The sequence below is a fragment of the Panthera pardus genome, unplaced genomic scaffold, assembly GCF_024362965.1.
Source record: "Panthera pardus isolate Hobbes unplaced genomic scaffold, ASM2436296v1 HiC_scaffold_22, whole genome shotgun sequence".
Taxonomy (NCBI): domain Eukaryota; kingdom Metazoa; phylum Chordata; class Mammalia; order Carnivora; family Felidae; genus Panthera; species Panthera pardus.
The window spans coordinates 6,494,982-6,522,685 of NW_026526788.1; the positions used below are offsets into that span (position 1 = coordinate 6,494,982).

General features: G+C 40.1%; 1 protein-coding gene across 9 annotated transcripts in view; it reads right to left on the reverse strand.

The window, feature by feature from the left end:
* The window catches only part of LYST (lysosomal trafficking regulator), a 191,116-nt gene that overhangs the window by 70,275 nt on the left and 93,137 nt on the right, over positions 1 to 27,704 (reverse strand). For all 9 annotated transcript variants that reach the window (XM_053910211.1, XM_053910212.1, XM_019418948.2 and 6 more), the window contains 11 exons: positions 26,450 to 26,623; positions 25,370 to 25,519; positions 20,725 to 20,862; positions 16,628 to 16,826; positions 13,947 to 14,078; positions 10,681 to 11,296; positions 9,789 to 9,966; positions 7,508 to 7,677; positions 5,752 to 5,982; positions 3,025 to 3,191; positions 2,228 to 2,380 (listed from right to left, as the gene is read on the reverse strand). In XM_053910211.1, coding sequence (XP_053766186.1) covers positions 2,228 to 2,380; positions 3,025 to 3,191; positions 5,752 to 5,982; positions 7,508 to 7,677; positions 9,789 to 9,966; positions 10,681 to 11,296; positions 13,947 to 14,078; positions 16,628 to 16,826; positions 20,725 to 20,862; positions 25,370 to 25,519; positions 26,450 to 26,623 — 2,308 coding nt within the window. The remainder of the gene's footprint in view (positions 1 to 2,227; positions 2,381 to 3,024; positions 3,192 to 5,751; positions 5,983 to 7,507; positions 7,678 to 9,788; positions 9,967 to 10,680; positions 11,297 to 13,946; positions 14,079 to 16,627; positions 16,827 to 20,724; positions 20,863 to 25,369; positions 25,520 to 26,449; positions 26,624 to 27,704) is intronic.

The window sequence follows — 27,704 nt, forward strand, 5'->3', positions numbered from 1 at the left end:
GGTGCACTTTTAAGGTCTTTTTTTTTTTTAATCAAGCTCGAACTCTGTAGGGCTCTACAAACCTCATGCGGCTTACAGCAACTGCATTTACTCAGATACAGCGACAAATTTAAGCTCAGGATAAGAGACCAGAGGAGTCAGGAAAAAAAGGAGAGTAAGGTTTAAAGAAAGGACTAAAAGTCCGTCATGCACTTTAACAGGACTCACACAGACAAAAAATAAAAAAGGACAGGCTTGGAGTTCCGCAGGGCTCTGAGGCTCAAGGTGATAAAAATTCTGGTATCAAAAGAGAGAGATGACAGACTGTTAGAGAAATCACAGAACAAAGAGAGAACAGCAAGAGCGCTGCTGTGGCAGCCCTGGCGTGAGCGGATCAAAAACGAAACCACAGATCTAGGTACAAAAGCGCAGAAGAAATGGACATGGGAATGAGAAACGTCGGCAGGAAAGAAACGGCTCCTGTGACTCAACGATACTGGCAACAGAGCATTTTCCTGTATCAAAGGGGGGTGAATTCCATCTCAGCAGTCACTGACTATCTAAGGAACCCTGCAACGGAAAGGTGGTTCGAAAGCCATCTTCTGGCATGTGGTCAGCTGAGCATGACTGCTAGACTTGGTGAAAGGCAGAATGCTACCTAGACAAGAGAGGAGGTCAGTTCAAGAGGAGAGGCTGAGTTCAGATGTCACATTAAAGAAGGATGTACAGGGGCAATAAAGTTGTGTGGCTGTCTTAGAAGTTTTAGTTACATAGCTTATATTTAGCATAATCTAAACATACTACTGCAAAAAAAATGTATATTTAATAGCTTTTCTCTACAAATGAGTTTTTCACATGGTTGTAACATTTCGCATAGCACTGAACAAAACAAAGTTGTTTAATACAGGTAGAAGAAAGATTTGGATTTAATTTAAAAAAATTTTTTTAATGTTTACTTTTGAGAGAGCGAGAGAGACAGAGTGTGAGTGGGGGAGGGGAAGAGAGAGAGGGAGACACAGAATCCGAAGCAGTATCCAGGCTCTGAGCTGTCAGCACAGAGCCTGACGTGGGGCTCAAACCCACAAACTGCGAGATTATGACCTGCACCAAAGTCAGACACTCAACCTACTGAGCCACCCAGGCTCCCCTGATTTCGATTTAATTTAAAGGCCCTTAAGATTGTAAGGGTGATTAAACTTCAAACAAATTACCAACTACTCTGGGGATACGCGTGTGCGTTTGTGTGTGTATATACATGCTGTATATCCGTATCCATCCATATATATGTATGTGTATACGTGCATGTGTGTATAGATCCTATGTGTGCGTGGGGAGGTGTTTATACTGTCTTTCCGGATCGTGTGCATAAATGTCACAGAAGATTTTGCGGGAAAAATAAGGAAGGCTAACAATATTGACACTTGCCGATATGTGCTAAATCACAGCAAGTCCTGATGTCACATGCACTCTACCCACACCCGAGCCACCGTCTTCTCCCGTCTGGACCGCTGCAGTAGCCTCCTACCTGGACCCCTACATTTCTTGCTCTCCGCTAACCCACTCTCTACACACAAGCCAGAGCGGTCTTTACAAAATGGAAACCTGCTTATGTTAGAACTCCCCCTTAGGATAAGATCGTTAACGCGGCCTATAAGATTATCTATGCACTGGCCAGTGCCATCCTATACAGCCCCATCTGGCATCGCTCTCCTAAATCTCTCCAGAGTATTCCACTCTGGCTAAATGACTTTATTTCAATTCCCTGAAGCTTAGCCTTTTCCTGCTGTGCAACATTCCTTCTGCCTGGAAAACTCTTTCTCTGACTCTCTACCTTGCTAGCTCCTTTCTCTCACCCTTTACATCTACACTGAAATCTCACTTCCTCAGATACTTCCCTAACTCCTGATGTAAACCACGTTGCCTATTAGAGTCTCTACTCTGATCCTCTACATTTCTCTACTATTTTGTAATCTCTACAAGTGCAGAATCTGTGTCTGCTTCTAATCATCACTGTATCTTCAACATTTACACAGTGCTTGGCACACAGTAGTTGCTCAAGAGATAACTGAACAAGAACAGCACTGAAAGAAATCAGTAGAATGGTTTTTCCAGGGAGGAAACCTTTCTCAAATTTTGTAGTTTAACTTTTTAAACTAAAAGATATTTTAAAAGTGTGAATGGCATCAGAGTACAGGAAAGTCATGCCACCCTCAATTTATAATTATTAAAATATTATTTCAGTACTCACCAGCGATGCTCTTCCGCGGTTGAAATATTGCATGATGAGGAGGAGAGGGTAACCGGAATGTATCTGCAAGGTTTTCAGAGTCATGATTTGCTGTGGTCCTTATAAATTCCATAGCAGCTTGGAGAACTCTAAACTGCAGTGCAACAGCCATACCTGAAAACAGAAGACACTAGAATGTTTTCAAGCTATGTGGATGTTAATTTTTTACACTGAGTTGCTTTTTATTTTCATGCAACATCTAAACTGCCAGTAATGTTTTATTAGACATAGATTTTAAATTTTTGATCGATATGGGTTCCTGATAGTAGTAAACATTTTTAAACTGCCTTTAAAAGAAATTTTAAAGCAAATTTCCAAATGATCACTATAAAAAAAAATTCAATGGAAAAAAACTAGCTCACAAATTTATTTCCTCTTACATCGTTGTCTTAAAGAACAGGCTTTTAAATATATAAGGCAAAACTGAACCAGAAATTGTCACATTTCGTAGTTAATATTTGCCATTAAAGAAAACTAAAGAGGATTTTTATTCAACATAAACCTTTTAGTTCTACTTGGTAAAAAAAAAAAATCAAACTTTTTTTAATGATGTATTGCCAGCTACTGGTCATATGAACATATCGTTTGTTTAATTTTTGCCACCTAAAAGACTTCTTTTTAAAGCTGATAGATATTATCATAAAATGAAGGATGAACCTTCAGTAAAATAGCTTCCACAAGAAAGAGATTTGGTTCAAATGACATTTTTGGCTCCTCTATAATCCCAACCTCGGAAATCCATAAAAACAAAATCTTACTTTGTGTCCTCTTGTTTTTGCTATTTTGAAGATAGCCAAGCAGTACGATGAGGTCTTCGATGACTCTAAAATACTGGGGGCCTGAGGAACTGCAGGCATGAATGGTCACTGCTACGAAAAGCTGTTGTATATCACAAGCAAGCAATTTGTATTCATTCAGAGGAACGCTAAAGAAAAAGAACAGAAAACTTAAGGCAAAGAGAACTGGTTTAAATTCTTGTTCTTCCGGCATTTGCTCACCCATTCAGTATTTATTCGTGCCTACTGGATGGTGGGGAGTTTGAATTGCATGCTAGAAACAGAAATGAGAAAACATGCTTTGACTCCTGTCAAAAAGTCTATTGTCTTTTCTTTTTAAATGTTTGTTTATTTATTTATTTTTGTGTGTGACAGAGAGAGAGAGAGAGCGTGAGTGACAGGCAGGCACTGAGAGAGAGAGGGAGACACAGAATCCGAAGCAGACTCCAGGCTCCGAGCCGTCAGCAGAGAGCTCGACGCAGGGCCCGAACCCACGAACCGTGAGATCGTGGCCTGAGCCGAAGTCGGATGCTCAACCGACTGAGCCACCTAGGTGCCCTGAAAAAAGTCTACTGTCTTGAAGAAGACCAGACAAGGAAAGAGAGAACTATGAACAGTAAATGGTGGTAAGTGTAACAACAGGGATTGACACACTATACACCATGGGAACACATAGATCCCACATAGACCCCAGGAAAAGTGAAGATTTAGTAGGTGTGAACAGGGACGTTCTGAGATGGCTCCTCAGAGAAGGTGAATTTGAATGCATTACTTAAACTCTCTGAATCTCACACCAAGTTATAGTTATTTTAAGGATTAAAGGAGATAATAGATTTGAACATCTGTTAATCAGTTATAAATAATAAATATGAATTAGTTACTTCTGTCCCTCAATTAAAAAAAAATTTTTTTTAATGTTTATTTTTGAAGGAGAGACAGAGTGTGAGTCGGGGAGGGGCACAGAGAGAGGGAGACACAGAATCCGAAGCAGGCTCCAGGCTCTGAGCTGTCGGCACAGAGCCAGATGTGGGGCTTGAACTCACGAACTGTGAGATCATGACCTGAGCCGAAGTTGGAGGCTTAACCGACTGAGCCACCCAGGCGCCCCTGTGCCTCAATTTTTAACCTTGATAACCTTAGTATATGATAGTAAGCCTGAATACTTCTCACCATTTATTTTTTCCAAATCAAGCCAAGAGTTGGAAATGGTAACTGTTTGGGGTCAATTAATAGGGTAGCATGTAACGACATTCAGTAAGTACAAGTTATTAAAACAAAACAACAAACAACAACACACTACTTTCAGAAGCCCGTAGGCAACTCTTCCCAAGTGTTGTGTTATAACACATGCATTGTGTTATAATCAAGACTACGTATTTTGAGGAAATAAAATACTTTGTATTTCTTATATGCCCAGCACACAAATCCTGAACTGAATAGGTACCCCCCAAAAATTGAACGGAACTCAGTACAAGGAGTCTCTCTTGTACTCAGAGAGCCTCCCTGGCTTCTGCCTTCTCTTAAAGGTTACTGTCTGCCTTCTCTTAAAAATTATAGATAATATTTAATGCCTTAATGTACAGTAATGTGCTTCTGGAGATTTATATTTTAACATTACGCTAATAAAAATGGTATGCTGTACATCATAAATGCAGAAACCAAAGGCACAAAATCCAAGTAGAAATATAATCTCCTCACATATTTTTTAAGGCTGTTAATCAATTTGGTAGGCAGCCATTTGCCAATGTACTTCTGGAAATGAGAAATTAATTTATGGTAGTAGAAAGTAGGAGAGCATCACAGTTCAAAACATAAGTGTTTGAAGGGAGACAGGTTCAGTTTTAAACCCTGTGCTACCCACTAGCTATGTGATCTTCAACAAGGCTCTCTCTCTTTCTCTCTCTCTCCAGTCCTCAATTTCCTATTCCTTCTGGGGATAATAACTTTTATAAGACCATTGTGGAAGCGTGGTAAATCTATTTAAATACAGTTAAATTTATTCAACTTGCCTTCAGGTTCTAAACACCTAAAAGTAGGCCATATACACATCTTCCTTTTCAGTAAACTTGTTGAAAATGATAGAAAATATGCCCCCTCCAAATACAATTTAATTAATCCAATCTAATTAGTTTGGTAGGAAGGATATTCTTTTTTTTTTTTTAATTTTTTTTAACGTTTATTTATTTTTGAGACAGAGAGAGACAAAGCATGAACGGGGGAGGGTCAGAGAGAGGGAGACACAGAATCTGAAACAGGCTCCAGGCTCTGAGCTGTCAGCACAGAGCCCGATGCGGGGCTTGAACTCACGGACCGCGAGATCATGACCTGAGCCGAAGTCGGCCGCTTAACCGACTGAGCCACCCAGGCGCCCCATGGAAGGATATTCTTTGAAAGTGTTTTGAAAAATCGGATGCTTTAATGTAACCTATTACTAAAGTCTTTCCTTTCTAAAGTATTTGTCAGATGACACAGTTTTGTTTTTATTTTTGTTTTAGTTTTTTGAGAGAGAGACTGAGCGCAAATGGGGGAAGGGCAGGGTGGCGGGAAGACAGAGAATCTTAAGAGGCTCCACGCCCAGTGGGGAGTCAACACAGGGTTTGATTCCATGACCCTGGGATTATGACCCGAGCCCATATCGGATGCTTAATTGACAGGGCCACCCAGGCGCCCCTCAGATGATGAAGTTTTAAATAATGATTTAAAACTTACTTTTCTTCTAATCCATTCAGGGCTGCTACTGTATTACATAACACGTACAGTAGACCATTATCCAATAACATATCTGCTACCTTAGAACAAGAATTTAATATTTGGAGAAGCAGTAGGAGAGCACTATGCAAGAGCATGTTGTCATATAGAGAGGTCTCTATTAGTCCCAGAACAGGAATGACAGACCACTTCTGAAACAGTCCCATGTTTTTCACATCTTCCAGATCAAATCTGCGAGAAAGAACACACAATTAAGAGCACGTTAGAAGCAATTAACCACTAAACAAGGAAAAAGGATTGCAGTGTGGGTCATTCTGTTAACTTGATTTTGAAGCTATAAAAAATAAACGTGGAGAGAAAGGAATCTCAACCTGTAAGATCACTGACCTCTCCAATAAAATACAAGCATTGCTAGAAGTCTGTCCCAAGTTTGTAAATATACAACATTCAAATGAAATATGATACAATTTCATGGTTTTTAAAATTTTTAAGCTTATTTATTTTGAGAGAGAGAGAGAGAGCAAGAGCGAGCGAGTGCGTGTGTAAGCGGGGGAGGAGCAGAGAAATAGGGAGAGAGAAAATCCCAAGCAGGTTCCGAGCCGTCAGCGCAGAGCCCAGTGTGGGGCTTGATCCCACGAACCGTGAGATCGTGACCTGAGCCGAAATCAAGAGCTAGATGCCTCACAATTTCATGGTTTTTAATTGACTTGCTTTAATTTGTCCACAGGCCCCTTATGTGTCCAAAAGAACCCTACTTCAGGGGTCTATATAACAAGTGCACAGGAAGTTATTGTTAATTGACTATTAGTAAAACTATTAACAATAAACTAGCATACAATTACTAGCATAATCATGATAACATACAACATACATAATTTATATAATAATTATATACTATTCCATTAACATACAATAATAATGATGATGATGATGATGATAGTATCCGAGAGACAGTGAACTAGTAAAAAGAGTTCTGGTGAAAGGAACGAATCCTGAGTTCCTGTCCCGAGACTATTTGCCTCTGTGATGGAAGGAAATGTAAGCATTTTGTACCTTATTTTCCTTAACTGTCAAATACGTGTGGTGACATCTGCCCTACTTTCTTCTCAAAGCTCTTGTGACAATCAAATGAAATACTGCAGAATTGCTTTGACAGAGCTAAAAGCTGTATGCAGATGAAAGTACTGTTGTCATTACTGCAACCAGTAAACTCCTCAAGGTCTGAGTCAGTCTACTTAATAAGCAGAAGACACCTAATAACGAGGAGACACACATTTCTCACTGCTTGAGCACAGACGGGGATAACAGTTGCGCTTCGTGGCCCAACCAGGAATTCCAGGTGAGGGATGACTCTTCTCCCAGATGACCCGGAGGCTGAGGGACGGGGGAAGCCTCTCTAAGGATCAGTCGTGTGATCTACTGCTGGGACAATCAGTCGTGTGATCTACTGCTGGGACAATGGGAGCCACCTTCTTTTCAGTTACCCTCCTCGTGTTAACACTACATGTCAAATCCTAAACGATCACCTGCTTTCCTTTGATGAAGCACTGGCTTCTAGTTTGTAACTAGTGAATGAAATACAAAGGCAGAAGTTAGAAACAATACCACGTGGAAAATAATAAATTGATTCACCTGGAAGTACTTTTAGAGGATTTTTTCTAAAAATGACCAAATAACTTTGTTAAGAGTCCGCTTAACAAATTTTATTTTTAAGACAAAAGATCCCCAATGACGGTGGAGGGAAGAAGCCACTTACTCTTCATCAAGGCCAATACGTCGACCAAAGAACATTTCAATGAAGCATTCTAACAATTCCTGAGTTCCCCGGTGAAGATACAACTGGTTGGCTAGCAAGGAGAAGCCACGGTTCTTTAGGAATTTATCTTTTTGTTCCTTAGAAGCTCTATTAAAATATGCATCTAAGAGCTAAGAAAAAAAAATTAAGACAATTTACATAATGCACTAAAATTTTATATAATGTACACAGATCAGACAATACTTGTAAGTTGTTATTTAATTTCATATGTATAGAGCACAGAAAGCTAAAAAACAATGCCACCTCCATAGCAAACCAAAAATAATCTTTGTTTCTGACAAGTTTGGAGTGCTCACGCTGACTTTATCTTGGAGACCTTAATACTTTCGTTATGGGGAAACTAACTTTTTAGTTGAGCATTGACACCTGGTAGATTGGTAACCTTAGTCGAGTAGAAGTACAAAAGCTGTGCTTTATTCTGAAGGAAAAAAATCGGCGAGCCCTGCACTATCCTCTCTCTCCACACGTGTGTGTGTGCGTGCACGTATGTATCTCCCCTAGACTTCGACTTCCAGACTTCCGGATGGATTCCATCCTGAGCACAGAGCCCTATCTCCACCCTTCCCTAGCATCTTAAATGCAACATGTGTAAAACTCAATTACTTATTTTCTTTCCACACTCATGTCTTTCGTGGTTCCCGTCTGAGAGCACACAGCAGTGCCACGCTCCTAGACTTCACGGCTAATTTTATCGGTGGCTCCTCCGGTCCTGATTCCTTACGTGTGATCACTCATTCCGGCGAATGCCTCTCAAATCTGGGTGTGCTCTGACTTGCCGCTTGCCCGAATCAGGAACTCATCATTCTCCCCTGGACTACGGTGCAAGCCTGCTAAACAGAACACTTCCACGTCTCTCTCCCCTGCGATCGCTCCCTCACAGTGGTGACAGACTGACTGTTCTTCCCCAAACACACATCTGTTTGCTGCCCTACTTAAAAAGCTTTCTGAGTTTATAGCACAATACAAGATACACTTTTTGTACGGATCCTTCTCTGGTTCCCCCCATCACAATTAACTGCTTTTCCCACGCTCCCATTCTTCTGTATTAATATTCCGTTGAAGCACTCATCACCAGAAGTCCTTACGTTTTACTTAGTGGGGTCTATGTCTCTCTCCCTCACTGGACTATAAGCTCGTTGAATGCGGGGCTTCTATCATTCCACCTTGTATCCACTTAGCAACTAGCCCAGTGTTTTGTACCTGGGATGGAAGCTCAAAAAATACTGGGTTGAATTGCAAGTGATTAAAAAACATCCTACATCAGACGAACTAAAGAAAATGAGAATCGTTACAAGACCCTTACAATATTGGCCTGTTTTCTAACGGAAAGCATTCATATGAAACGCTTATTCACTCGACACTACGCTTAGTCCCTAGTATATACTAGACACAAGCTGCCCGCCCTCATGGAGCGGAGACTCCAGTGTGGGAGACTGAAAGATCAAGCACACAGGTCAACTAAAAAGATAATTACAAGACAAAACGAGGATGCTATGATAGGATAAATGAGGAGTAGGGTGCTAGAGGGAAGCTGTTCGGAAAGGTGATCAGGTCTCCGTAAAGGTGACACCTGAGCTAAAACCTGAAGTAGATGTTTAAGATTTGATACTACACTGCAGGGAAGGTTTCCAATGAACTATGTGTTCCTTATAATTGGTAGACTTAAAAAACATATTGATATGAATCAATATATGGAGGAGAGCTTAAAATTGCATGATAATTCATATAAAAATACGAGAAAGAAGGAACCAACTACGGTTGACCCTTGAACAACATGAGGGTTAGAGGTGCCAGCCCCCCCCCCACAGTTGTAAATCTGCATATTACTCGACTCCCCCAAAACTTAACTACGAGTAGCTTACTGGTAACCCGAAGCCTTCCTGACAACAGAAACAGTTGAGTAACACACATCCTGTATGTTGTATGTATTCTATACTGTATTCTTACAATAAACTAAGCTAGAGAAAAGAAAGTGTTATTAAGAAAATCATAAGGAAGAAAAAATATATTTACAGTACCGTATTGTACTTATAAAAAAAAAGTCCGCATATAAGTGGACCCACGCAATTCAAAGCTGTGTTGTTCAACGGTCAGCTGTGTATCAGTTCATTCTTCCTTAGACTAAAGTTTTAGGTCTACTTTAACAGATACATTCGAGTTTTAAATCAAACGTACATTTATTTTTCTGAATTAAAACAACGCATCTAGAACTGGCCCTTACTTTAATAACTCCTTGTTGTATAGCAGGTGATGGGTGGTTCACGAGGACTAAAAGCGTGTCTGCCTGGATGAGCTTGTCCATCACATCTGGAAGCATAACATCAGGCAGGATGAGAAGGACTCCACTGAGGAGCTCGTATAATCCACAGCAGATAGGTACCAGACAGTCTTCCGTTACGCTAAAACAGAGACCCCAGAAGTCTCGTGAACACAGTATCAGGAAGAAAAGCACACGGTGATTTCCTTAAGAACTGTGAGGAGCAGTAGTAATTTCAACATGTGAAACCAAAGGTCACACAGTTAAAAAAAAATGTTGACCTGTGACTAACAACCTTGCCATCACTTGTTACCATTTTATTTCTCATCGATCTACTTTAGGCACAGGGCCCACTAAACACCATTCTATTCCACAGCTATGACGTGCAAGAGGGTGGTGGTCACCAGCCGCTTGCGCAAGGGAAACTATCTAGAATGACATAAACAATTTGGCTCTTTGGTCACACTAGCCACGTTTCGAGGGCTCAACAGGCACACGTGGCTGGCGGCCCCTGTACTGCACAGCACAGGAGAAGCATCCCCACCACCGGGGAGACTCTTACCGGGTGTTGCCACTGGCTACTATAAATCTTATAGTTTCCCTGAGGAGTTTTTCTCTAAATGTAAACCACAAGGCACTTTTTCTTTAGGAGCCATTTACGGTTTAGCCTTTGGTAAAACATGGAATTCAATATTATTTAGTATTAGACTAAAGAGAAAGGTACCTTTCTGTTTGCTATGAATATACATGTTGTATATGAGAAGTGATGTAAGACATTTCCAGAAGGGTAGACATCCTTCAAAGAAGAGCGAAAGAAAAAGTGGGGGCGGGGGGAGCATGCGAAAGCAGTGAGTACCTGTGAGTACTTGCAGTGCGGCTGGAGTTCGGCTCGTAACTGAGAGAAAAGGCGAAGTTTTCCCAGTCATCCGGGTTCCTGTCAAGGAGACTCGGCCAGCGTCCAACGGCTGCGGATCCGTTGTGTGAAGGAAAAGCCAGCCCCAGGCTTGCGACAGTGCTGTGGCTCTGTTGGAATGAGGCCAGTCCCCTCAGGTGATCAGGGCGGCGTGGGTAGGACTCGTCATCTTCTGATTTGGGTTCTGCTCCCAACTCTTTGTGATCTACTCTGACCCCCAGAAATTCCAAGGTTCCTTTTGGGACACCATTGACAGAGGCGCGGGCGGAAAGGGCAGGTTCCGTTTCACACACAGTTTTTGCGGACTCACAGCTACTGATGAATGCATCCTCTTTGTCTTTCTTCAGTGTCCCGGAACTCACCAGAGAATTCAGTTTCTCTGCTTGGGAAGCAATGTAATCATCTGCAATATTTTGTAACGTGTCAATACTACAACCCAAACTTCCAGTCAGTTTTTGTGGCTGCATTTGAGGTGAAGCAGTAGGAAATGCTGGTAGGCTTCTAGAACGCAGAATGTTGGCGATCGTCCGTTGTGGGATAATCCTGGAGGAATTGTTTCCTGGAGAGAGTAGACAGAAAAACACTCGTTAAAAATCTACTAAGTGGGACCACTTGTGTCCTGCACTGTCAGTCACAACCACAGCAGTAACCCATTTATCTAGCGATGCTAAAGAATCCACACAGGTTAACGTTAACTACTGCTTAACATTCTTTTTAAAAAAAAATGTTTACTTATTTTTGAGAGAGAGAGAGCGTGTGCATGTGAGCAGGGGAGGGGCAGAAAGAGAGGGAGATAGAGGATCCGAAGCGGGCTGTGCATAGAGAGCAGAAAGTCTGACGCGGGGCTTGAACTCACAAACTGTGAGATCAGGACCTGAGCTGAAGTCAGATGCTTAACCAACGGAACCCCATTACTACTTAAAATTCTTAAGTGCCCCAACTATTTTTTCTTTTAACTACTTTTTATTAAAATCTCCCAAAAACGTATGTCTTTTCCTGTCTCCTTAACAAAATACAGTGTTGACTGAATGATGCAAAGTCATTAGGATTAATGGCTCTACTGTCGTGAAATTAAGTGAAACTTAATTTGCCTCAGGCTAGCAGTCACTAGGATGCAGTTTGATATGGTGTGAAAGTGTGGGCTTTGCTACAAGGTAGAACTGGATTCAAGTGATGGTTCTGTGAGTTAGGTGGTCTTTTAAGTACATCATTTAATTATTTGGGTATTTGTTTTTACAAATGTAAAAGGAGGGTTCAGAATATCTTCTTTGCAAGGCTGCTTTAAGGATTAAGTGAGATCATACTTGTGATGCTCCCAGCATAGTGTGTGGCATATAGCAGGTGCTCAATAAAGGGAGTAATACCCATGCTTGCTGTTATTACTACTAGACCAAATGGCCCTAGACTGTTTTGTCTCTCATCCATTTCCGTAGTCACTTCTTCATGAGAAGCAATGGCGCTTTGTCTTCCTGTGATAGCTGTCCAGTTTGCTGCTTCTAGTACTCCATGTCCAGGGAGACCAGAAAAATCACTGCCATTCTCAGTGCACGGTGGTAAAGCGAGTGCTGTTCAAGGTGTGGTTTGTGGGCTAGCAGCACGGAGATCAGCACTACCTGCGCGATTGTTAGAAATGCATACTCTTTAGGCTCACCCTAGATCTACTGAATCAGAATGCATGAAGGAGGGCCCAAAGATCTGTGTCTGAACAACTTCTCTGGTCATTTTTTTTTTTTTTTCCATGCTAAAACTTGAGAAGCACTGATATAGAGTAAACAGGCACTGGGTGAACTGTTTTAGAGCACAGGCCTTTTGGCAATAATAGTTCTATAGCTCAGAAGTTTTTCCTAATTATTTCTACATTTTGGCTGGAGGGCTAAGGCTGCCAAAAGATTCTGTTCAAAGGATGTGGAAAAAATGGGGGCATGACTGTATTTGAAAATGTACATTTCCTATAAAATTCCAAATAAAACTAGTTAAAACACAGTCTTAAAATACTATAATAAAAGGGCATAAAATGTGCTAGCAAATAACTGAAACACTTTGGGAGAGAAACAAAACTGGAAATTAATAGCTATATATATATATATCCCGTCCTATCTATTCTTATCTCTACCTAACTTGCACTACTGATTAATTTATACTAAAGCCAAAGATAAGACAGGTTGGGCAGACAATAAGGGCAATGTCTCAGGCTAGAAGAGACCAGCTGTCAGAAAAGGAAAAGATATACAGCCGGTTGGCAACTAGGAAACACGTACCTACCTACTGTTTTCTCTATTAGAGATGAGGTAGTCTGTTAAGAGTGAATTAGGAAGACAGAAAAGTACAGTCTTAAAGATTTAAGCTTAAAGACTTGAATAGACTTGCTATGGAAAGAGAAGAGGCAATTGATTTTGAACTTACTGAAAAACTACAGGGCAGCATTAAAAGGCCAGCTATAGTTAGAGACCCTTGTAAAGACAGGGATTCTCTCTAGCCGCTTTCAGCAGTATGGGGATGGTTAGATGGAAGCAAGGCTGGGGTTTGTAGGTCAAGAATGCCAAAAGGCCAAGGGGACGAGGGAGCTGAAGACTGTGTCCAGGAAATGACTGGCTAATGAGATGTAGGCTGGATAGGGAAAATAGGCAGAAGGGAACACAGGATGGTGATAAAGAAACCAGAGAGGAGGTTATTGTCAGAGAGTGGGATCCTGGAGTTTCAGAGGTGGGAGGTGTTCTTGATGAAGTCCAAGACAGAGGCATGCATATGGTGGATGAAGGAGAAGGAAAGGTACCCAGGGTCAAGGGGCGAGAGGTTGGAGCACCGGATGGCCATCACGGGGCGAGTGAAATTGTCTAAAACGATGTTTAGGTAGAAGGGAGAGAGTAAGCCAAACAGTTTTTGAAGAAAATGGGAAAATAAATCAGAAGCTTAATGAAAGACGAATGACTATGATAAAAGGAAACAGAGAATTCCAGAACAAGACAGCACGAGCCTCATCTGTTTCCTAAGTTTTCTGCAGTATCTCTGGTTATATTGAGTGTGAGCCCTGATCCCAGAGAGTAGTGAAATGGATTCCTTACATATATTCTACAATTTTTAAGTCTAACCTTCCATTTATTTGGTCTGAATGTCAGTATATCATACTGTTACACATGCAAAATTTATTTACCTACAAATACTCAGAGCTAAACCACGAAGGGTTACACTTTCATTATTGTTATAGTTACCTTCAGGGGGCGAAGCAGTAAAACCAGATGGGCTTATTACCATAAATCCAGGACTAGTAACAGACTTTCCTCCACTGCTAGAATGTCTCAGGTACATGATTGACTGTACTTTCTCCTGAAAGATCTTGCCATCTGGAATCAAAACAAATTTTTGAAACAGTAAAATTTTTTTAAAGGATGAAACAAAAATACAACTTTAAAAGCAAATCGTTCAATATACATTTTTACAAAAAGACGTTCAAAGTGAAAAATATGGCATAGCTTATACTAACGCACATTTGACATGTAAGTACACGCTATAGTTCTTATTACGTGTAGATTTTTTGACTATTATTTGCCACATTAACTTTTATTTTCTTTGAATTCCAACTACACTTACAGTTACTTTTATATTTTAATAGCTAACTTTACTCCTTGAGGAAAGTGCTATCTCCTGCAGTTTTAAATATCCCCTTCAATGTCCAATATGACTCAAAATTGATACCTCCAGCTTAATCTTCCTTTCTGAGCTTCATACGCATGAATTCAACTGCTCGATTTATTGAATGCACCACAAATGCAACAAATCTAAATCTGAATCCTCTTTCTGTCCTAAATTCAGTCCTCCTGTTTTGTTCTCTGGTTCATTTGGCAGAAGTACCCATTTCTCAAGTATAAGCCTGGAGTCCCCCTTGACCACTACCTTGTCTTTATCCACAGCAATTCAGTCCCCAGGTTCTACTTGATTCTGTTCTTGAACTCTCCTCGTCCCTATCATAATGCTATAATTCAGGCACTTAAGCCTCTCACCTGGAGTCCTGTTGTAGACTTCTAAATGGTATTCATGATGGACATCTGGTCACCCTCAAATCCTCATAGCAATCAGAATTCCGTCAGATGTCAACTCCTGCCTAGAACCTTCCAGTGGCTCTCTGTTGCCTCCTTACCACTCTACATAAAGTCCAAGCTTCTGGTCTATGAGAATCTTCACAACCTGTCTCCAGACCCCTTACTCTAGACCCCCTGCCAGCCTTGTTTCTCCCATTACACTTCAGCAGCACTGATTTCTCACAGCTCCCAATCAAGCCATTTGCTTCGTCTGGAAATCCCTTCCCTTCAACTCCTACTCAACCTTTAAGACTCAGAGAAGACATCATCTCCTCCAGGAAACATCTCCTCACTATGCCCTACACTATGAGAAAACAAAATATTTATATCAATTTCCACACAATGTAACTAACTACTTGTTTATGGCTCTTTCCCCTCAACTAGCCTGGAAGCTTCCTATGGGACTGGACCATATCTTACTCATCTTTGCAACTACCCTGTTTCCAGAATCTTGACAGTGCTTTGCTCACTAAATTGTGTGCTGAACCTAACACAAAGTCACGTCGTTTAATTTCACTTGGATTTTTACTGCTGTTGAATCATTTTATTCATTTATTACATTCCTAAATGCCTGTTTTACCACCAGTTTCCATGCTAAACGTCCTATCTAGTTTTCTCATAGGTACGTTCTCGCTTGCTTTCTTGCTGCATTACATTTTCCTGGTTCTTTTAAAACTCTGATTATTCCATCCTTCTCTTCTACTAATTACTCTTTTTTATCATTCTGTCCTTAGCTTCCTTCTTCCTTCTCTGTGTCTACACTTTCATTCAGTGCTGTCGTCTATTCTCAGGGCTTCAAACTCACTTCTATGTCGGTAGTTTATCTTTCCTGGATCTTATTGTAGTAATTTACTTACATCATATTTTTTTGCTCAAAACAAATAGACACAACAAAACAAAACCCTTCAGTCACCCCTAAATAGAATATAAGTTCAAATTCTTTGGCATTTCATTCAAGGACCCTTTTAATATGGCCTCACAGGGCAAAATAAATAAATGGTGGTCCCAAACTATATATATATATATATATGTGTATGTATACACACACACACATTTATTTATTTTTGAGAGAGAGAGAGAGAGAGAGAGAGAGAGAGAAAGTGTGAGTGGGGGAGGAGGAGAGAGAAGGAGACACAGAATCTGAAGCAAGCTCCAGGCTTTGAGCTGTCAGCACAGAGCCTGATACGGGGCTCAAACCCACGAACTATGAGATCATAACATGAGCTGAAGTCAGACACTTAACCGACTGAGGCACCTAGGCGCCCCCTGCCTTTTTTTCCCCCAAGCTATATTTATGGTATTATTTCTCACTAATCCTTTATAGATCCTGCATATTTAGGTAAAATTCATTATTCTTTATTTTCTCTATTTTTTCTCCCTTTAAGTCATTCTCTTCACCTGGAATGCTAATTCTCCAATATACCTGTCAAACTGTACCTAAATTTGTCAGTGTCCATGTCAGATATAGAATCTATTAAATCTTCTCTCTCCACAGCTGCGTGATGAAACCCTCACTCCTTTAAAATTGAATTAGTCCTTCTTTTGTATCTATTAGGTACTTACCATATATTGTTTTTTCTATAGTTATTTGAGTTATTTGTCTCCTCTCTCTTCTTGGCACTGAAGCTCTCTGAAGGCAGAGACCATGTCTGGTTCATTCCATGGCCTATGCCCTGTCCCAATCCCAGTGTGTAATTAGGGCAGTTCTAGCACATAGGAGCCATTTAATGAATATCAAACAAATGTGAATTGAGTAGGAATTAAAAGAACAAAAACGAAGATAGCCAAAATCTAATAAAAATGATTATACCTACCTATGTGTAAAGAAAAGTAGAAGTTTGTGGGGTTGTGACAAACGTAAGTATTAGTAGGAGGGTGAACTGCTAAAAGGAAATTGAAGATAATTGTCAATAATTCCAAATCTGGAGGAGATCCAAGGACTTCTGCTATAATTTTCACAAATGATCTACAAACCTCTCGGGGCATGGATGTAAGCTGCCCCTCTTTGTGTTCCTGAAAAAATAAAAATCAAACTGTCTTTAGATTTAAAGAGAACCGTTAACTAACATTTTTCATTTAAGCAAGACACTCCTTTTAAGACAGAATTGTGTTGTCTACTACTCTAATCTGACCAGATTTACCATTAAGCTGAGTTGCTACTTCCCAATTCAAGCAATCCTGTCGTTAAACATTCATAAAAATCGATGGCAACTTAATTCTAGCTCATTTATCTTAACCAACAAGACGAAGTTACATCAGGGCACTCACGAGCATGGCTCAGGAGCCAAACCGCCTCGCTTTGCACTCTGGCTTCTCCACTCACTAGCTATGTGATTTGGGGCATATTTAATATCTCCATGCCCCAGTTTCTTTCTCTATAATACGGGAAGGATTGTGTTACTTCACAGGGTTGTCATCAGGCCTAAATGACACAAAATTCTGAAGAGTGCCTCACATACAGTAAGCCCCACATATAAATGTTAGCTACTATTCGTTCTATTATGACAACTACTGGCACCCCTCGGTACTCCCACGATGGGATCGGAAGGGGAAATTCACAATAGGCAAATCTGGTTACATTCCTGCACCGCGAGCCGGTCCGCAAAGCTCTTTCTCACAACAGCTGTGAGAGGCTGCATCCTTCCTTTCTCGAATGTGAAGCTCAAAGTGACTGTAGGACTAACTTTGACCACACAGAAAACATGTAAGTAATGCCACTACAACTCACTCCCAGACCTCTGAGCCGTCTCTACTGCGTCATCGATTGCCTGGTAGAGGGAGACCTGGTAGGGTGCCAAGTAATTACTAAACATAAAGACGGGTATAAATAAATAACTTATATCCTCCAACCCCACCAGGAGGGAGCAGTTGGCCTCTAGATCAAGGCCGAGGGAGTTAAACTTCCCCATCTTCCCTCTCCCTATACATGTGATACGTCCGAATATATGAAACATCTCCACACTCACTTTTCTTCATTTGCTCTTACGTATTCCTGAATCAGAAAACTTAAAACCTAGATGTTCACCCTGAAACCTCAGATTTGAGAAGAGAACACGGAATCTACAGAAGAAAGCCCAAACTCCTCTGCCAAGATCTCACAAGTGCCAAGTGGCCTAGCCAAGGCAAGCCAAGCACACAGGTCTCTTGCCTTCCAACTCAGGGCTACCTCTGCCACAGCCAAATAGTGCCCCTTGTGCCTTCCACCATCCTGGTCACCACCTCAGCCCTTCGTTCCCAAGTCTATCCCGGCCCATGTTTCTTCAATCTTGTCCTCTCCACTGACTCCTTATAAAAAGTCACTGCTATCTTACATCATTAAAAAAAAAAAAAATCCCGTAACTTGAACTTTGGGAAACTTTTGTTAATTTTCTGTTTCTCTTTTCTTTCCCTGCTGAACTTTTTAATCATAATTTATTCTCACTGTCTCCAATGAGTCTACCACACATGCTGCTGAAAGTCTCCGAAACCTGGTCATTAAGAATTTCTATCGGTGGCCCTTTATCTGTCTACATTTTCTTTGAACCTTCCACATTATTTGGCTCTAGAGACCACCTTTTCCTTCCCCCCTCTGCCCACCCTTGGCTTTCACTTTGTTGTTTCCTGGTTCTTCTCTGAGCTCTTCGACTACTCTTTCTACATCTGTCGACAGCTCCTTTTTCCTGTTTCATACATGGAAATGGATATTTCTGGAGGTGACCGCCACAGGCCTTTCTACGATCCTTTTACTACACTGTTTATCTTATAGAGCTCATCCGTCCATCTCCATTGCTTCTCTGTGACATCCATGCACACAATTCCCCATCTGTCCTCCTCATCCCCCTCCCCAGTTCCAATCTTGCACATCTACGTGCCCAGTGGTCACGACCACCGAACGTCCAACCATAATCTCAAATGCAGAATGCGTAAGCTGCAGAACTTGTGTGTTCAATTCCTTCTTTGATGATGCTATCATCCTCCCAGATTCCCAGCTTGAAATTGTGCATCATATATTTCACTTCTCCTGCAGCTATTTAGACAGAATCAAGCCCTATTAGTTCTCTTTACAATCTCTTTCATATTTTCCCCCTACTTTTACACTCCTGTTTTCATCACTTGAGTTCAAGTGCTTTGCACTGTACTCATGAACTAATGAAATTGCCCCACATCCAATAAACTACCAATTTACCTATCTTCCTTAAATACTCTGAGATGTATTAAAGGCAACAATTAAGTTCATTTCTTTACATACTTCCCACAATACCTAATATAAAACTATTCTTAATTAGTAACTGTTAATTGGATAATGGGCTCTCTGAATGAAGAAGGGTGAAGAAGTATATTTTTCAGGAAATGGAACTGGTGCCTAGATTTTTCTAGCATTTTTATAAATATATGAAAATGAGAATATATATATATAGAAATCCCCAAGTTTACAAGTGTTACTTTTCTGACATGGAAAGACTGAATAAGATCTTCACACTGTCTTGTGTGCTCTTTGAAAATTAGTCAGCAAGTTTCAAAGTGGATATACAAAGAAACTGATTTAGAGAAAAACTGCTGTGTAAATGTTACATAAAATATTCAGCAAGCAAGGGGCCTCAGAGATCACTGTATTATATTCCTGAAGACAATAGTCTAATTTACCACAGGGCCCAAGAAAGGCAATAAAATGTTTTTGTTTTTTAGAATTGATTCATTCAGTGAATATTTATTGGATGCCTATTATGTGCCAAGTACTGGGGTTACAATGAGATCAAGAAAAAACATTATCCCTGCCCTCAGCAGGTTTACAGAGGGAAATAAACCATAGTTTCATAAATGACGATATGACACTAACAAATGCATGTGTGTGGAGAGAGAGAGAGAGAGAGCGAGTGGAGGGAGGGGAAAGGGTTACACTAGATGGAAAGAGAAGGGAGGGCTTCTCTCAGGAAGTAAATTTAAAGTGGAGGCATGAAGGATTAGCCTGGCGGCCAGATGGAAAGAATGGGATCAAAAACTTCTCAACCAGAAAAACTATGTGCCCTGCGAGAGAAAAAGGTTCAGGAACCTTTTAAGGAAGGTTTTAAGGAAGAGAAAAAAAAAAAAAAAAAACCAGGGGGGCTGCCCTGGCATGAGATGAGGCTGGAGTGGTCACTGGGGCATACATGCTTTCTTTAAATATTGCCACAGGTTCCGGATTTCATCCCAAGTGCAATGGAAAGCCACTGGTGTCACCGAAACAAAGGCATTAAAAACAGTATTACCGCTCCCAGGGAACATCTGTACTTATCTGACCTGATCAAGTTCTACTAGAGGCCTCGCTGGAGAAACAAATGAACTTGAAAAATATTCTCATACATCAACCAAACTGATAAAAGGACAGCTGTGAAAGCAGAGCCAAAACATCAAACCAGAAGCCAGGCCACAGCACAGACACTACTGGTGAGGTCGGTGCCACTTTTTCACTTAATATTTTGGATACATTTTCAATATGCGAATTCTAGAGATCTTCGGCAAGCTCACACTTAGTCAAACAAAACATACTTGCACTTGTTATTTAAGGAGTGTGGAGTGAGTTTCAGTCAGCAATAATCAAGCCTCAGACGGGCCTCGCTGGCTACCGGACCGCCACTGTGCCAAGCTTGCGACAAGTACCCATTTTGCTACGGTTGATACTCAAATGCCCCAGCATAAAGAAACAAGGCAGAAATAGAGCTGTTCTTCTGAGATTGAGTTAGGAATGACGACAGTGTGAAGACTGAGCAGTAGGAGGCCGGGGGTTGAGAAAGTCCTCTGCCGTTTGCTGAAAGAAGGGAGCCAGGAGATCAGGGAAGGCGGAGAAGAGAAAGAAATTCCACTGAAATCCCACAAAAATTTGAGTTCATAACCTTGAGCGAGTAAATAAGGGATTACAGAGAATCTCCCCGAAGCAGAGTTACGTGGAAAGTACCTGCAAAACCTGACAAGTCAGTAGAAAGTGATGGACCACGCGAGCCTTCAGTAACTGCTTTATATTGAAGACGTGCTGCTGGTGCTCTGCTCTGATGAGGACCTCCAGAGCCGCCAGCAGGGCTTCCCAGGCTCCGCGCTGAGAAAATAAACACACACCAGTCAGCACGTGGTTACTGAAAGCCGTGCCACACGCGTTTTAGAAGAAGACACGTGACAGCTCAGTCTACCCGTTGCGTACATACTCAGGGTCAAGGATTAAATGTGTCTGAAAAAGCACATCTTAACATTTACTCCAGACTATTATTATTGTTACTATTTTCTGTCAGGAGGTCATTTCTAAAGACGTTGAATTCCATGTGGCATTAGGTGCTTCACTACATTAACCTTTCTGTGATGTTATATAATATATAGTATTTTCAAAAGATGAATTATCTTGAGGGATTTATTCGATACGGAGAAAACACACACATGATCAATATAATTGTTTACTAATAATGCGTTTTCAAAGAGCATTATTGCAAATGCATAAACTTCAATGCTTCTTTGTGTATACAGCATTTGAGTAAATAACTTTAGAACAAATTGTACTAAATTGAGAAAACTCACCGATAATGTGAAAATTCTGCATTTTAGGCTGATTTACTTTTAAGTCCAAATAACAGAATTCTCTGCATAATTACTGTATATCTTCAAACATCCTTGTAAAGTCCCTTAAAAATCATTCTCCCATGTGGAATCAATCTTAAATTACACTCAATAATGTAGAAAGAGGAATCTTATACAGACAACCAATATTGAGAGATAATCTTCACCTCATTTTGTTATTCCAAATGACCTTTTAACAAAGCCGCTAACAAAAGACAAAATTAACTGGCTTGGGCCACAGGTCTTGCTATTTCTGCTGCTGTTATTTGATAGTAACAAACAATGAAAAGGCCAAGGAATTGAACGACTTAATCATATTATTATAACCCAGGCCTCTCTCCTCATAAGATAGGGCCACGAGGCCCTAAAAGAAAAAGGCATATGAGAACTTGGAACACAAGGCAGGCCAGGTATGAAAACTTGCCTCAGGTCTGAAAAAACAGTACCAAATAGAATGGTGGCAAAGTAAACAACCAACCAAAAGCAAAAGACAAACTCAGTTAACAATTCTTAATTAGGACAGAAAATCTTATTTCCAATTCACAGAAGTATCTGTATCACTTTTGAATTCAGTAAGAAATGTTGTGTTTTTTGATCAACAACCTCAAATTAGCATCCTCTTTTGAAATACTAACCACAACAACTGTCTACCTTTAGTTAGGTTGCATCTTCCAGTCTACAACTGAGCTGATTCTTTCCTATACGTTCGTATTTATGCTGCCTTTGTTTATATCTGCTATCACTGTACATTTGCTTTTTCCCCATGCAACGTTACACATATTTTTATGCATGCATATATATATATATACATATATATATATATGGTTATTATTTAGTCTGAAAGTGAGAATTTATTCAGAATGAGAAAAGAAATCACGACAAATTACAAAGTTTAAAAAATTGTAAGTACCATAAAATCTAGAAAAAGCAATGGTTCAATTAGCTGCTTAACACAACACTATGAGACTTCCCCATGTATGGCTGCATATTCTTTGATGTCTTCTTTTTTTTTTTTTTCTTTTGAAGAATAATTGACATACAATATCATATTCATTTCTGGTATATAACACAGTGAATCAATATTTATATATGTTATGAAATGGTTACCATGAGAAGTACAGTTACCATCTGTCACTATACAAAGTTGTTATCATATTATTGATATGGCTTGGGCCACAATATATATATCATATTATATCCCTATGCTGTATATAGACATCCCCATGTCTTATTTATTTTATAACTGGAAGATTATATCTTCATATGAGAATACTTTTGTAATATAATTTTCTATAGGAATATTTAGAAAAATAATTCTGTCCTCTAGGATGCTTGGTCAAAATTTATCTTTATTAATAATAGATTACAAAGGTTTCTTTCAGCTTTCCAACAGATTACTGATAATGAATAAATTTGGGCAGACTACTGCCAAATTTAGGAATACCTGATTTTTTTTTAATTTTTTTTTCAACGTTTTTATATTTATTTTTGGGACAGAGAGAGACAGAGCATGAATGGGGGAGGGGCAGAGAGAGAGGGAGACACAGAATCGGAAACAGGCTCCAGGCTCCGAGCCATCAGCCCAGAGCCTGACGCGGGGCTCGAACTCACGGACCGCGAGATCGTGACCTGGCTGAAGTCGGACGCTTAACCGACTGCGCCACCCAGGCGCCCCAGGAATACCTGATTTTTTAAAAAAATCTAAAGGCGTATGCTGAATACCTATATAATAAATTGGTCTTTATGTTTGACGGTAATGTTGTTATGCTCTAAATAACTCTAGAAAATCTATAATCTACACTACAACTAAGGAGCTTATAAGAGCTTATACCAAAAAGATCATTAAAAACTAGGGCAGAAAGGAAATAGTCTTATATTCATTCCCTGGCTGGATCCTTGTGAAGACCATCCAGTGGTTGAGATGCTATGCCTAGACCTAAGATCACACCATGTTCCTTAACTTATGCCTATAATGAAGTCAAGGCTTTATAGCCTTTCCCTATATATTCTGATTCAGCTTTATGACTCCTGGGCAACTTGGCTCCCCTACTTAGAAGCGTGTCCATTTCCCTCACCTTGACCTGACTCTCTAGACTCTTAGCATGATTCCCTTTCAGAGTTTATGATAGATGTAAGTTCCCAGTTGATTCAAATGAGCTCCATGTTTTCCAGCCTGCATACTGCTCTTAGCTAATCCCAGGTAGCTCAAGTTCTCATGCTGACCTTCCAGCTCAGCATTACCCATGGCTGCTCAAAACCTTGCACAGGAAATAATCGCCACACTTCCATTAATTAACATTACACTGAAGTAGTAAGTTTGTTCTGTTCTTTAGAAGAATGATTAGATGAATATTTAATTTAGATGAGTATTTAATTTTTTTTTTTTTTTTTTAGAGAGAGAGTACACACATGAGTGGGAGAGGAGCAGAGGGAGAGAGAGAAAGAATACCAAGCAGGCCCCCCACTCAGCATGGAACCCAATGTGGGGCTTGATCCCATGACCCTGGGATCGTGACCTGAGCCAAAACCAAGAGTTGGACACTTAACCAACTGAGCCACCCAGGTACCCCAAGAGACATGTACTTTTAAATATTCATCTAGGGGTGCCTGGGTGGCTCAGTTGGTTATGTATCTGCGTCTTGATTTCAGCTCAGATCATGATCCCAGGGTCATGGGATTGAGCTTTGTGTCGGCCTCTTTGCTGACAGTGCGGAGCCTGCTTGGTATTCTCTCTCCCTCTCTCTGCCCCTCTCCCACTTGTGTGTGCATGCTCTCTCTCCCTCAAAACAAATAAACAGTTTTTAAAAAGTACACATCTCTCTGTGCACAAAGGAAACAATAAAGTGAAAGAAAACCCTACAGAATGGGCGAAAATATTTGCAAACCATGTATCAGATGAAGGATTAATATCTAGAGTACATAGAGGACTCTTAAAACTCAATAACAAAAAATCAAATAGTCTATTTGAAAAATGGGCAAAGAACTTGAAAAGACATTTCTCCAAAGAAAACATACAAATGGCCAACAAGTATATGAAAAGATGCTCATCGTCACTAAATATCAGGGAAATGCAAACCAAAACCACAATAAAATATCGTCTCATACCCAATAGGATGGGCACTATCAAAAAAACCAGAAGATAACAATTGTTGGCAAAGATGTGGAGAAATTGCAATCCTTGTACCTTGGTGATGGGATTGTAAAATGGTGCAGGTCTTATGGAAAACAGTGCAGGGGATCCTTAAAAAATTAAAAACAGAGGAGCACCTGGGTGGCTCAGTTGGTTAAGCATGGACTCTTGATCTTGGTTCAGGTCATGATCTCACAGTTTGTGGGATCGAGCCCTGTATCAGGCTCTGTGCCGTCAGCACAGAGCCTGTTTGGGGCTCTCTCCCTCCCTCTCTCTCTCTTTAAAAAAAAAAAAATTAAAAATAGAATTAATATATGATTCAGCAATCCCACTTCTGGGTATATATCCAAAAGAATTGAAAATAGGATCTCAAAGAAACATTCACACACCCAAGTCCATTGCAACATCGTTCACAAAATCCAATATATGGAAGCAACCTAAATGTCTATTAATAGAAAGAATGGATAAAGGAAATGTGGCATATACATACAGTGGGATATTATTCATCTTACAAAAGAAAGGAATCTGGTCATGCACTATGGCACAAATGAACCTTAAAGACATATCCTAAGTGAAACAGCCAATCGCAAAAAGACAAATACTGAATGGTTCCGCTTCTACGACATATCGAAAGTAATCAAGCCCTTAGAAACAGAAAGTGGTACGGTGGCTGCCAGGGAGAGGGGCAGAGGGCAGGAGAGCTGGCGGAGTGTGCAACGGGTGCAGTTGCAGCCAAGCAAGACGAAAGTCTTAGATACCTGCTGTTCGACACAGTGTATGTAGTTAATACCGTATGGTGTGCTTACAAATTGTGACGAGGGTAAATTCATGTCATGTGTTTTTTACCATTAAAAATAAAAGCACATGCCTTGGCTTTATTCCATATCTTCCAGTCAAGCAGGAGCTCCTCTAGCAGTTTAACATCTTGGATTATAGCATTAGACTCTACATCCAACTTAAACTCTCCACTCTCGTTGACATGAATGATATCCTCACCACAGCAACCTTCAAAAAGAGTCTGTGGAAAATCAGCGTTAATACAAGATGCATTAATAACTGATTAATCTAAAAATTCAACAGAAACATTATTCTTTCCATCTTTGCAGTCATAACATTAAATTCACAGGGAGACTAGTGAAGAATTCAACCTTTCACAGAGTGTCTTTAATTTGTTTTGCAAAACAGTTCAAATAATTAGAAAAACACAAACTGTGAAATATTTATAAATGATTATTCAGTTTCAAACATGGGTAAAACCAACATTCCATTTTATTTATTTATCTTTCTATTTTTCTTTTTTAAATTCAATGAATCTGTTAGGCTTTGAAACCTTTTCCAAAAAGTACTAAGGATTCATGCCATAAATGTATGGATCTTGAGGGCAGGGGTGAAAGCAGTCTTTTGCCTTAGTACTAGTACCCTCAGACAAATATTTTCACAATGTTACCAAGTGCTTTTAGCTAGAAAGGTATTTAAGTATCTGATGATAGCTGGATCAAAATAAAAACTAATGTAACCTTAGAAAACTAACTCTCTATCAGCACTGCCTACTGGAAATGGCACAGCACTAGTCGTCCAGAGAACTAGGTTCTCTTCCGTAACTGGGAGCTGAAGCAAACAACAGTGTCTCTGTGGGTCTTAATTTCAGCGTTCTACAGAAGCAGGGGCCAGCCTCTAAGGGATAGCAACACTTCATCCAGATCTCAAATTCTAGGAGTTAATTTTTTTCTCTCACTCTTCTCAAATGTTTGAAAGAAGGCAAAAATGTAATTATGTCAATGATGAAGAAAGCCAGAAGAGCATCTTAGTTTGGTTAAATATACACTGTTGAGTTTCCTTCATTTTCTTCAGGAATAACCGAAACGTGAAACTCTATTGTCGGAAGACTATAATGAAGAGAAGTATCATTGCCTATGAAACTATGAGAATAAATTTTATGAGGACATACCTTCAAAACATGAAAACCAACAATGCATTTTTGTTTAATCAACACCTGATGAATCATGGAAAGTCCATTACAATTTTCTAATTCATGTATTCTCTGTTGGTTGTATTTAATTAATGAGAGTATAACTCTCAGTGCTAATGCTTGAGTTTCTTCACAGTTGCTGAGTTCCACAACCTAAAAAATAATTTATTGAGAGAAAAATTTAACATGTGGGATTATATATTATTATATAACATCAAGCCATCAGTTTTATTTGAAAGCTATTTTTTTTTGCTCACACTTTGTCATCATTTAAGAATTATAAACAAAACTGAAAGACATAAATCCTACAATTTTAGTCTCTTGAATATAGTATAAATGAACGAAAATAACACAACTGTATAAGTCAGTAGCGTTTTATTAGTGATTTGAAATGTCAGCAAATGTCATTTCAGTGAATCAACAGATAGGCTGTGCGTTACATGCTGTGGGAGATAACAAAGAAGCAAAGGCATGATACGTGCCCCCAGTGGGGCCTACTATCTAGTCAAAAGACAAGATGTATGTATGAAAACCAGAGATTTGCCTTGTACTTCAATTAAACCAGTGATTTCTGACAACTACTATGTATAAGAAAGACACATCTTACTATCACGATTAAAGGCAAAGAAGAATGAGATAGTATGAATGTCACAAGGGCACAGAAACTACTCCTGACTCTACTCTGCTTGGGTTAGGGAAGTCTAAATGGAGAGAAGATGGCCTGGAAAGACAGTAAAATCCTAGAAAGTAGGAACAGCAGGTGGGTGGGAGCGAGAGACAAGAGACAGGTGAGGGTCTAAAACTCGAAGTTCCCGGTACAGCTCGGAGGGTGCAGTTTGCTTATTTGGCTGGATGGCAGAGATCTGGTTCAAAAGGCAGGCTATGCATGGAAGGTTTTTTTGTTTTTTGGGTTTTTTTTAATGTTTATTTATTTTTGAGAAAGAGAGAGGGAGGGGCAGCGAGAGAGGGGGCCAGAGGATCCCAAGCAGGCTCTGTGCTGCCAGCAGGGAGCCTAGAACTCACAAAGTGTGAGATCATGACTTGAGCTGAAGTCAGACACTTAACTGGCTGAGCCACCCAGGTGCCCCAACACATGTAAGGTTTTTAAGGAGACTGAATTTTCTTTTTGTAGCAGAGAAGGAAAAATGCTAAAGAAAGTTTCTAAGTTTTAAGTGTTACAATGTACTTTAGAAGTCTTATTGGCAAGATCCTGAGTGTGTGTAAAAGATGAGCC